This window comes from Teleopsis dalmanni, chromosome 2 (assembly GCF_002237135.1).
Source record: "Teleopsis dalmanni isolate 2A chromosome 2, ASM223713v2, whole genome shotgun sequence".
Classification (NCBI taxonomy): Eukaryota; Metazoa; Arthropoda; class Insecta; order Diptera; family Diopsidae; genus Teleopsis; species Teleopsis dalmanni.
In genome coordinates, this window is record NC_051847.1 from 179604753 (window position 1) to 179618345 (window position 13593).

At 30.4% G+C, this 13593-nt stretch overlaps 1 protein-coding gene across 1 annotated transcript; it reads left to right on the forward strand.

Annotated features, from left to right (window-relative positions):
* The first annotated feature begins 1390 nt into the window (after positions 1-1390).
* LOC119676281 (cadherin-23-like) lies at positions 1391-12148 on the forward strand. Its single transcript, XM_038087520.1, has 17 exons — positions 1391-1628; positions 1833-1984; positions 2048-2746; positions 2832-3214; positions 4271-4471; positions 4526-5324; positions 6037-6348; positions 6416-6512; positions 6577-7073; positions 7142-7299; positions 7349-7530; positions 7617-8029; positions 8209-8341; positions 8411-9386; positions 9706-10100; positions 11744-11885; positions 11950-12148. The coding sequence occupies exons 1-17, from the start codon at positions 1391-1393 to the stop codon at positions 12146-12148; spliced, it is 5976 nt and encodes a 1991-aa protein (XP_037943448.1).
* The last annotated feature ends 1445 nt before the right edge of the window (positions 12149-13593 follow it).

Sequence of the window (13593 nt, forward strand, 5' to 3'; positions counted from 1 at the left end):
CGTCAAATCTGAACGTGGGTATAATAATCTTAATAATACGTTTCGCAGACACAACGAGCTCTAAAGCAACTTTAAAGTACTGAACAATAAATAATCATTTTTTTCTGAGATTTAAACCATCTTATTAGAAATGAATTCCTATCAGATGAAATTGAACTAAGATTTTGGAGAAAAATTCTAGTCCAAGAAAAATTGTGTCAATTACTATATAACCATATAGCAAATGGTATCCTGGCTTCTATCCTGATAATTTTTCGATAGTCATATGTAGCTAATGATTACTTACTTTTTTCTTAAGGAAGTATTCCACCCGTCCTAAAATTATTTATGTTGATATAATATTACTAATGATTACTTACTTTTTTCTTAAGGAAGTATTCCACCCGTCCTAAAATTATTTATGTTGATATAATATCTCCTGTCTTGTTTCAAATTTAAGGTTATTTTAAAATTATGTCTTTGTGGTGAGGACATCTAGAGTGTTAATCCTTCAGAATGATGGTAAAATATTTTAATATAGCTTTTTAGTCCACAAATCTTTTTCCTTCCAACGGCAACTATATTTTTAACCATAGGGTTTTAATTATGGTAAGAATTGGAACGTTTGATATTTAAAATTACTAAGCCTTTGACGGGATTTGTCATATTTCGAAAATCCTACTCCACAAAGTTTATATTTCGCATAAGGTATCAAACTAGAATGTATGTACAATATAATTTATTATATTAATTAAGTAATTAATTAACTAATTAAGAATATATCTGTTATGAGTTTAACATTCATAACTTCCTTATATTGTTTACATATTATTAATAACTTCCGTAGTTAAAGCAGCAGGGATCTTGAATCCATAAAGAATGGATTCTACTATTTGTGGTTTATAGTTATTAGAGTAAAACGGTATACGCTGAATATTACATAAACACGTTCATTTGTATTTAAATTAGTAAGTATAAATGGCTTAGAGAATTTTTTTTGTAAACTTTCTCAAGCGTTTCATATTTAAAGGTCACAAAGTTCATATAAACATGATAAAGCCATCCATTATTTTAAATAATTTTTTATTGCATTTTGGACACATTTGGTGTTATACTGAAATACTGTTACGGACAAAGGTTAAGACTAGCGTACGTGTAAATGGGTTGCTCTATTTTAGGTACTGTTGTGCAAGTTCACATATTTTCCCATTCGTGTAACAAAAATGTAAGATTTAATTTTTTAAGTAATTTATGAGTTAAGTTAATTAACACATTTTTAAATAATTCCTGTTTTTGTGACTTACTTTTAGATCGCATAATCACTTGTAGACACCTATTCAGAATGTGAGAAGTATACATATATTCTCAACGCCACAGTAACTAATTCGATAGTACAACGAATAATTCTAAAATGGCACTCAACTCTAAGAAATTAAAACTAGTAAAAATCAGTAGAAACAAACAAAATTTGACGCCAGAAAAAGTGCGTTTAAAAATGTCTTCCTCACGAATAAATTTATCTATCATTAGAATAATTTTAATGTTAATAATATCAAAATCGATAGTATGCAACCGTCCACCAAGATTTGCTACAGACGGACAGTCAGAGATTGTGTTAAGGCTAAAGGAAAGTCCTGAAACCCAAGTTGGTAAGTTCATTAAAAGCAAAATCATAAATCATACCTATTTAGACTACCTTAATATATCAAAATCCTTTAATATTGTCATTTGTATTTTTATATTCCTTAAAAGTATTTCCATAAATCCTACTCCCTTTTAATAGCACTTCTTCACATACAGTTCAAGTATTAAATAATAAAATTTATTTAATAGATTTTCATTATATTTTATAGGTACACTTATTTATAAACTTAAAGGTTTTGATCCAGATAATGATCCTCTAACATTTGGCAAACGTCCAACACCCGACAGTGATGTTATACGCATTGAAAACACTAACAGTAACGAAGCTAACGTTTATTTAGCTAAAGAACTTGATAGAGAAGTATTTAAACTCTTCACCCCTAAAACTTATACCATAAAAATATAATATTAATTACTATTTTAGACACAAGATGAATACTCAATAATTTTAACACTCAGTGATAATCATTACAACGATTTTAATTATGTTACACAGAGTTTTCTACTCTTGGTAGAAGATATAAATGATAATGCACCAATATTTTTACCTTATCATAGTGCTATTGAAGTGCCAGAGAATAGTTCACCAACAGTGCTTATGTCACTAGAAGCTACCGATGCAGATGAGGGTGCATACGGACAAGTTGTGTACTATTTGCAAGAACTAGAAGGCGATAATGATATATTTTCTATAACAACTTATCAAGGGAAAGGCATACTTAAGCTTATTGGCGATTTAGATTATGAAAATAAAAGCTTATATCAATTACGTGTCTTAGCCATAGATCGTGCTAATCAGGGACCAGTCAACACTGGCACTGCCGCTATACTAGTCAAAGTAACCGATATAGAAGATCAACCCCCAGAATTTGTGGAAGTGCAAGCAGTCGCAAGAATTGCAGAAGATGCACCCATACGTACAAAGGTTTTACGTGTGCGTGCTATTGATGGAGATCGCGGTATCAATAATCCAATACAATATGAAATTGAAGAGAACGAGTTATTTGATATAGAACCTAGCACAGGCATAGTTTACACTATAAGTGAATTAGATCGTGAGGATACGACTAATCAAGTCAATGGCGCACACATATTGCAGATAAAAGCCACGGAAATATCTAAAGTAAGCATAATATATAGAAAATCAGTGACTAAGACCAAAATACTAATTTAAAAAATATTACTAAAAAAATATTGTAATTTTCTAGTCAACTACAAATACAGTGGACAATACGACAGCACAAACGGAAGTCACAATCATAATTACAGATGTTAACGATGAGATACCAACGTTTAGCCAAAGCATTTATCGTTGTGAAGTCAATGAAAATGCACAGGTTAATACGCCTTTGACTTATATGGATGAAAATGTACAAAATTTTGTATATGATGGCGATGTAGGGAAAAATGGTACTTTTCGTCTGTTCTTAGATCCTCAAAATGATATTTTCGAAATTGTGCCAGCCTTAGCAGTCAATGAGGCGAATTTCATTATACGTGTGAAAAACTCTGAAGCCATAGATTACGAGCGAATGAAAGAAATAAACTTTACTATATTTGCGAGGGAAATAGAAGAGACTAGCAGATGGAGGTAATTTACTCTTCTTAATTTAGATATTAAGATATACTAAAATTGTACTCTTAATTCTATTGCTTATTCAAATTTCAATGGCATTTAGACCCGTACACACTGCGTCCATTTTGTCATAAGATAAATTAGATCTTATTGTGCGGTCTGGATGGATCAAAAACTATTTTAAAAAAGTGTTAATAGAACTTATAATTGCTTTATAGTTTTAAATAAAATATTTTCAAATTAGTTTTTGAAGATGAATACAGATAGATAGGAAGGTTGTATCCAAGAAAGCCCATTTGAGCTCAAATAATGACCTATTGTGATACCACAGGAATAGCAATGGTTCGTACGTAGACTAAAAGATCAGTATACGACCAGCGCAAAAAACGGCAACGACTCTCACATTAGGTACGGATAAACCAACCTACAGTTTTATGAATTTGGCTAAGTCCCTAAAGAAGGGCACTGACATATGAAATAAAGCACAGTCTCCTCCTCAGCTTCAGAGTTACAGCCGCGACAGAAGTCGTTATAGGATAAATACAGACATTAAGAAGGAACGTTTGAAAGAAGGATTTAATGAAGGAAACAATGCAAACTTTTTTGGTTCATATTTAGATCATCAATGTATTATAACATTTAGGACAAGTTATTCATAAAGAAAACGACTCCCTGTAGTATATAGCACTGCGACTTGAGGACATAACAAACCTTAAGTAGCACAAGCACAAGGGCTTTGCATAAAATTCAGAAATTCAAAACAAGTGCTGTTCTTAATATCAGACAGAGGTAGAAGCTTCTACTCCAGAATCTCCTTCGTGACCCAAACCAAAGTCAGAGAGTAAAAGCAGATAAAACATATATAGCGTACACAGGGAATGTTTCTGGCACTATACCACTGCCACCAGCCGTAGACTTTTTGCACTGAGAATCTGTAATCTAAAGACCTAAACATTTAATATTATATATAAAAAAATTTTTCAATATTAATTTTTAACCAACCATTTCATTATCTATCAATATATACAAGTACTAAATAAAATCGCGAATATATTTTTTTCAAATTTACAGTTCCGCACATGTCGAAATTTACATACGTGACCAAAATGATAATTTTCCTCAATTTAAACAACCGCTATATAACGCCAATGTACCGGAAAATAGTGATATTGGCACTATTATAACGAAAATCGAAGCAATTGATGAAGATTCCGGAGATTTTGGAACTATGGGAATACGTTACCGTAATCTTAAAGGCGGTATTGCCCATTTGTAAGTAATTGCTAACTATTATATACATGAAATCAAATTTCCCCTTTTTTGCAGATTGCAATTAGATCCAATTTCTGGCACTATATCTATAAAGCAAGCTGGTGGTGAAGCATTTGATCGTGAAATTATATCACGACACTATTTAACCGTAGAAGCTATTGATAATGTCGGTTTGGGAAATCGGAACACCGCACAAATTATAATTAACATAGATGATGTTAATGATAATGCGCCTATATTTTTGCAAAGGAGCTATGAAGCCAAATTACTGGAGAACAAATTTGAATTTGAAACCCCACTTATGTTAGAAGCACGTGACATTGATTTAAATGGGACTGAAAATAGTCAAATCACTTATGAAATAGTTGAGGGACTTTATAGAACAAATTTTTCTATAAATGCTGAAAATGGTATATTAAAACCACTACAACCTTTCGACTATGAAGAACTTGTTGAAAATAAGCGTCAAATCCGTAGAATGGATTTTGCTGTTGGGATGCGAGAAATAGATCTTTTGGTACGTGCACGTGATTCTGGTATACCGATGTTATCAACAGTTGTACCAGTGCTCATCTATGTGCAGGATATTAATGACAATCCACCAATTTTTCAAAAGAATTTTTATGCTAAAACAATACCAGAAGATCTGCCTGGTAGTAGTTCTGTATTGCAAGTGCAAGCAATCGATCGAGATGGTTCCGCACCAAACAATGTCATTGTGTACCGCATTCAAGCGGGCGCAAGTGATAAATTTATAATTAATTCAGAAACCGGAATAATATCAGTTGCTCCAGGTGCCAATTTGGATCCAGATCTGACAGATAATAAGAGAACAAATTATATCTTGACAGTGGTAAATATACTATTACTCGTATTATATATTAATTTATATGATATAATATTATATTAAATGTAAACGTTTATGTAAACATGTGATGCTAAGTGGTTCTTTATTACTGTATAAGTAGCAATTATAAAATTTTATCGTTCTAATATAAATGGGAATAAGTGGTGAGAATTGGAAATAAATGGTGGGACATAGATAGATTTTATCAGCATTATTTGAGCTTTATCCGCTGTTTGATCTATAAAAAGTGTTTGTCTTTAATATTTGTAAAATCAAGATTCATGAGTATGGAATAGTTAGCGATAATCTATAGCACTCTGATTTTATCTATTGATTCCATTGAAAATTCTAAAGGGTTAACAGTTAACCAATAGGTGAGTTATTTATTTACTTTCAAATCCTTAATCTTTTTTCATTGGAATCTAGAATCTTTGAACTGTTCTCAGTAATAAAGCAAAAAGACGCCACGACCTAGAGAACTTAACTATAACGAAGTAGCTACATTAAAGAATTTATATAATTCTGAAAACTACTTGTTTGGAATCTAGTGTACTGCAATTGTTTTTCTTAACATCGAATGTTTTCTAAAACAGAGTATTAGACGCTATGACCTATAAAATTTAAACATATTGAAGTAGTTCAACAACACTACAAATTCCTAGAAAGGAAAGAAAGGAAAACATATATAATAAAACAATTCTACTTCATATATTCACAGATTGCTCTTGATGGAGGTATAGGAAACTCGCAACTCATGAACTCAGCCACGGTTAATATTACAATTAAAGATGTAAATAATAAGCCTCCTATTTTAAGTGACCTACCTACGGTACACATAATGGAGAATACACCGGTGGGGCAAACAGTATATCAAATAAAGGCAACAGATTTGGATGAGCTTCCCATTATTAGATACCAAATAAACAAAAGCAATTCTGTAGCTCGAAATGAAGAGGGATCATTTGTTAAGACAACCGAATATGATTACCTTTCAGTATTTGACTTAGATCCAATTGAGGGAAACCTAAAGGTTTGTTAGTAGCTACACTTAAATAATTTAGGAATATATCGTCAGATCAATGTTCTATTTTTTGCAGTTGGTAAAGATATTAGATCGTGAAAAAGTGGAGCATATTAAATTAGCTATTCTAGTTGAAGACTTGGCAGCTGCTAATGGAAAACAAGTTGTAGAAGGTAGAGTGTCATTAATAGTGTACTTTAATTAAATAATTAAATAAAAAATTCTTTTTATTTTAAGGTTTCTTAAATATTGAAGTCGATGATGAAAATGATAATAATCCCAAATTTAAGCAGCCATTTTATCGCAAATCCATTACAGAGAATAGCATAAATGGCATTTTAATAGCAAATGTAGTTGCATATGATATAGACAAAAACAAAACAATCATATACTCGATGGAAGGCAATCCTATTTATAGAAACTTAGTACACCTGGATACACAAACCGGTGAAATACTTGTGGCAAATAAAATCGATCATGAACAACATCAATGGTTAAATTTCTCTGTACGTGCAACCGATTCCGGTGTACCACCTAGATCAACGTTAGTAGATGTATTTGTGTCTGTACTAGATGAAAACGATAACAATCCATACTTCATTGGTGGTTCAAAAAATTACACGATAAGCGAGAATGCTGCAATTGGTACAAGAGTAGGCACAGTACAAGCTGCAGATGCTGATTCTGGAGATTTTGGAAAAATCACTTTTTTAATGGATCGCATTAGCTCACAGGTGACACCGATTTTTTTAGATATAATATATATTAACATTTTTTTACAAAACTGTGTTGCAAATCTTAGGGAAAGTTTTCAATTGATGCGGATACAGGAGTACTAACAGTCACCGAAAAGCTTGATCGTGAATTGAAAGATTTTTATATGTTAGTTATAGAAGCTTGGGATAACTATCAGTTTGGTTTCTTAGCTGGCGAAAGTCGAAATGCGTTTAAACAAATTTTGTATGTTGTTTTGCTTAAAACTAAGTATTGTGTATTAACCATTTTTTAGTATTTCCATATTGGATGAAAATGATAATGCACCTGAAGTTACTTTACCTACGAGTTGTGTTCTCATCACCGAATACCACGAATTGAACGAAAAAATTGCTACTGTACAAGGAAAAGATGCAGACGACCCAAATTCTCCAAATGGACAATTGAAATTTAGCATAAGCAAGGGAACTAAAGAAGGTTGTGGTATAGTTTGTTTTATAATATATATTGCATATGCGTATATTATATTAAATTGTATTATTCTATTGATGTTATATATTTAGGAATTTTTGGATTACAACAAATTGATTCCTGGACTGCTTACATTTTTGTAAGAACATCCCTGCGTAATAGATTCGGAAACTATACTCTTACGATAACAACACGTGATTTAGGTGTACCAGCTAATGTAGTAACAAAGCAATTAGATGTATGCGTATCCGATTTTAATGATCACGCCCCGATTTTTGTTTCGCCCTTGCGGAATACAACATTACGTATACCAGAAAATTCTACAGTGGGTAGTATGATTATACAGGTAATGGCTATAGACGACGACATTGGTATGAATGCTTTGGTACGTTATAGGCTAAAGCCTGACCCATTAGGTAGCTATAAACTTTTTGAAATGGATGCTGAAACAGGACAACTTTTTCTCAAAGAGAAACTAAATCGTGATAAACAAAAAATTCATGAGGTATGCTTTTATTAGTGCAATATGCAAGTAACATATATTCAATATATATAATGTTATATGAATTTTTCATAGATAAGAATTGAAGCTTATGATCAAGGTTTACCAGCGTCATTAAGCAGTGATCTTCATTTAACTATTTTAACTATTTAACTATATAATGTTATATGAATTTTTCATAGATAAGAATTGAAGCTTATGATCAAGGTTTACCAGCGTCATTAAGCAGTGATCTTGATTTAACTATTTATATACGAAATGTTAATGACTATGCGCCACAATTTTTAGTAGACGAGATTTTTGTAAATTTTACAGGTTAGTTTACATATATATACATATATATATATGATATAATGTTCTAATTATATTTATCCTAAATAACAGAACATGCTGACCCTGGCTCAGAACGTATTAAATTACCTGATACTATCGATAAAGACGAATTAGATGATTTCGATAATCCACCAAGTCAAGTATGCTATTTTATTATAAAAGGTAATGAAGATGGCTTCTTTAACCTAGAACAGGATACGCATATTTTAACTGTTGAGAAAGAGCTTGATCGCGAATTAAAATCCAACTACACACTTTATGTTAAAGCCACAGAAGATTGTGCTTATAATGAGCATCCAAACGATATTCCAACAAATAAATCTATTGATATTGTAGATAACTCATTCAATCCGTATCTGGAAATATATAGCAACAATATGCGAAAATCTGAAATTCAAAAAGCTTCTGACATTTATGACCGTCACAAACACTCACGTAACTTACGTTCAGTGCCAGCTTCACGTTTGGCTTTCGATACCATAGAAAACATGTTTGAAGGAAAAAACAATGATTTTTATGATGAAATAAGAGTTACGAAGAAGCCTCCAAAAAATGTAGAACCACTAGTGACAGATAATACAATAGTACGTATCATGGTTCGTATATTAGATATAAATGACAATCCTCCACGTTTCCGTACAAAAATATTCACTGGAGGCATATCTACGAATGCTGATTTCGGCACTAAATTTATGCGCGTTGAAGCTTATGACCCTGATGAAGGCATCAATGCTAAGATTAACTATTACCAAGTGGGCGAAATACGTCAAACTTTATCAGAGGGTTTAGAGAATGTACGTAAATCACCTTTTTTGGTTGACCGCGAAACTGGAGATGTACAATTAAATTTTGATCCACAAAAAAGCATGAAAGGCTATTTTGATTTTATGGTCTTGGCAAATGACACACTTAGTATGAAGGATGTGGCTCATGTTTTTATTTATTTACTGCGTGAAGATCAAAAAGTTAGATTCGTGTTTCGCTTACAACCGGATGAATTACGTGAAAAAATTGATATTTTTCGGAAGTAAGTGTAATATATTTTTTTTATAGAGCTCGAACTTCTATTACTCAAACTTCTATAACTCGAATTTTCTATAACTCGAACTAAATAGAGTGCTACAGGGTTTAGAGAGCACATTATATATAATTACAAAAAAATTCTTTAACTCGAAGTCTTCATAAGTCGAACCTTTTCTATGCAAAATGGTACTTCGAGTTATGGAAGTATGTTATGTACTTAAGTCGAGTTATTTATTTATATTAAATATGTTTTTTTTTGCATTTAAATTGAATATATTTTAATAATTATTTAAATTCTTTTTTATGTGCTTCAATATATGTAGTACGTTGAGCAATGTTACCAACTCTATTGTAAATATTGATGAAATAAAAGTACATGAAAATAAGGATGGATCTGTTGATAAGACGAAAACTGATCTATATATGCATCTTGTCGAGAAAGAAGATAATTCTATATATGAAGTAACAGAAGTACTAAATCTCATTGATCTACACATTGAGAGTTTAGACCAACTTTTTAAAGAGCTAAATGTTTTAGATACACAACCAGCGGAAACTGAATTACTTACAGCTGGACCACCTAAAGGTCCTATTTTTATATGGTTGGTCTTTACAAATCTCTTTCTAGCTTCTTTACTTTGTGTTACTTTAGCGTTATGCGCATCTCAACGGAAAGGATATCGTCGTCAATTGAGAGCTGCAAAAGTTAAAATATTTCGTAAGTATATTTAAAGCTGTTTTTTTACTCAAACTGTAGGACTCTGCTAATTCGGTTCCTGCAAAATCGGGTTCAATTCGGATTTTAGAAACATTGAGATTACAAGATTCATATCGAAAATCCTGGAAAAGTTTTTTAGTCTATGAATTCCTTTTAACAATAGAAACTTAACAATAATCCACTGTTCATTTAAGTAATTCATAAATCAAATGACATATTCACATGATGAATGATGAAGTGATGAATGATAAAATAAATAGAAAACAAAGTATGTACATAGAAGCGTGTATGCACATAATCCACAAATGTGATTTACTTTACTAGACTATCAAGTAGATATATTCAGCACATGTGATCGGAATTATCAAAATGGTGATCGAACCACAAGGCCACAAGGCATATTTTGCATTTTCTAATTTTATCCCAATCAGGAAGGGATCCGAATTACCAGAGATTCGGGCTAGCTTAAATCTACTCAATGTAAAACTTTTTAAATGATATTGTGAGTAAACTCACATTCCATTACTTTAACTTCATATTTGGGCGATTCAAATCTTCGTAATTGAAGATGTTACCAGAACCAGATTTAAGAATCTAACAAATATTACAAAAGATATAAAACCTAGGACATGAGCTGGGCAAAAACACAGTAGATAAGAGACACTCTCATCGTCTTTCCCACAGCTACGACAGATTTAATTGAAAAGAAGACCTAATCTTCTAGCATAGTTCCCTAGTTTACAGTGGTCTGTAAGTAAACCTACCAAAAGATCGATGTCTCTGCGGGAGAATTTTAGATCTCAATGAGAATTTTAGATTTCCTTTTATCGCAAAGTGGTCAGATTGCATACAGATGTATGCATATCGCTGAGTCTTCCCATATTTTGTTAAAAAGTTTTGTGCAGAAAGAGCTCAGTAATAATTTACAAGATGTTAGCGATATACCCAGATTGTCTAGATGTTCAGAGTAAGGTTCTGAAGCACCCTTTCTGGCTACCTTGTCTGCCCTGCAATTACCGAAAATATACCTATGGCCGCGAAGCCAGATTAGAGAAATATTGAGCTGCGTCGACATTTCGTTTAGAGATGTGTAGGAGTCAAAAACCGTCCTAGATGTAAATTAGTCTGAACTCAAGGACTTTAAAGCAGCTTGACTGTCTGATAGCATGCATATATTCCTGCCTAATATATCATCTACATTCAAACAAGCTGTAGCTTCCCTAATGGCGATCACTTTCGCCTGAAAGACACTACAATGATCTGGAAGCTTAAAATAGGAAGATTTGTTCAATTCCTCTGAAAAAACTCCACTGTCTACACCACTATTATAATCAATAGGTTACCAAAAAAGTATTAGATAGTTAAGAAAAAGTTTAAAAAAAACAAACACTTCATAAATATACTATAAGGTTTCCAAATTCTCTCCAAATAAATTGTTTTAAGAATTTATTCTAATATTCTAATATACCTTCTCCATTTTTCAATATAGTTTATGGAATCTAGTACTAAAACTTGGAAATATATGTTATAGTAAATTTTTGAAATGTAATTTATATTTATTTGTATAAATAAAAGATTTAAAAAATTTTATATTATGCACTTAAATTAACTAATATGCTCCCTTTTTTGATAAATACAAAAAGGATCGTCCTCACTATCTCTTCAAAATAATGTTGAACCAGCTACTCGCGTGCCCAATACAAACAAACATTCAGTGCAGGGTTCCAATCCTATTTGGTTAAAAGGTTATGAAAATGAATGGTTCAAAAATGAAGAAAATTTAAGGTTTGTTCAAAAATAAATAATATATACCATATATATAATTTAAATATGAATATAAATTTTGCAGTCAAGGTGGACAAGACTCTCTCGATGAAAACTTTCTTGCTATTAGTACTCAGGACATTCACGAAACGCTTAAGGGTACAGCTAAACTATTTAACTACACCAACGACCTTAATCGTCACTTCAACGTCTATAATCAAATAGATAAACTGACGAATAATGCTCAGATACTAGCAAAAAAGCTAGAAACAACAGAATTGTAAATTATTGTATTTTTTTATTTATATTCTTATAATATTAAAATTAAGTTTAAGTTTTAAAAATGTAAATTTATAAATATTTGTGTACAATTATAAATTTTGTAAATAAAATTCTTAAACTCTTAATATATACATTAAGTTTTAATTGCATTAATATCGATTCCTTTATCGAATACATATGTTACCTAAAAAAAATTTATTTGAATATTTTTTTATTTAAAAATGAAAGATATTATTATGAAAAAAAAAACTCGAAACATAAACTAAAAATTAATTTAAAATAAATTTTTGAACTTTAAAAACAAAAATATTAAAATCTTTTTCATTAATCCCCGACCATATAAATCCTTTTGCCTGTCCAAAATATTAAATATACTCTTTTAGTCTAGTTTAATAGATGAAATGCAATCAAGAAATATAGCTTTCAGTTGTTCTTTAATAAAATTTTAAAAAGAAATTAACAAATTATGTGTTTGATATATAAAATAGTCAATAATCAACGAACACAACGAACATAATTCGTTATATAAAATAGTCACTACAAAATTTTATCGTTCGTTAAGTAATTGTATTCTGACAGATACCAGCTCCTAAGCTCAATAACTCGTGGAACTAAGTTTTTTTTTTATTCATATGCCATTTAATAGTGTATGCATATATCACCATCAAAAGCATCTTAAGAAAAAAAGGGTATTAGTGGTTAATAGGCATTGAATTTGTAAATGTTTAGTGTGAGAAATGTTATTTCTCTCAAGATTCAACAATGCTAATTCTTATCCCATTTTAGTAACGCAATTATTCAATCCAAAAATGAAAAATTATATTACGGCCTTATAAAAGAAAATATATTAATATGGACAAAACGTAACACAAATTAATAGAGTAATCTACTAAAACGGAAAACAATAAAAGAAATTTTCATGTCTGTTTTACTAAAAAATATTCTTATTTTAATTTTTTTTTTTAATATTAAAGTTTTACAAAAATAAATCACAAATGCAATAATTTACGAAAGTTTTGCTAATATTTGTTAAAATATAATGTTTGTATATATAAAGTTAATTATTAAGTTTTTATTAAAACTGTTTCCACACTTTATCCGTTTTTCTTTTCAGTGCAATTATAGTTTATCGTATATATTTCGTTTTTCTTAATTATTATTTTAAATTAAACTTAAAAAAATAAAGCAATAGAATTTGATTTTTGAGAAATAAAAATAATTTTGTTCGCTCTACTTAAAAACTAAATATAATATAACATATAAAAAGAGAATATATAAATAATATAAAAAAATTAAAAAAAATAAAAAAGTTTAATGAAAAAATAGTATCGACCCTACTTAAAAATAATTCGCTATAAGTCTCTTATATTTATTAATATATATGTATATATATATATAAATATATATATATTGATATAATTATTAATACATATATTATTAATTAAAT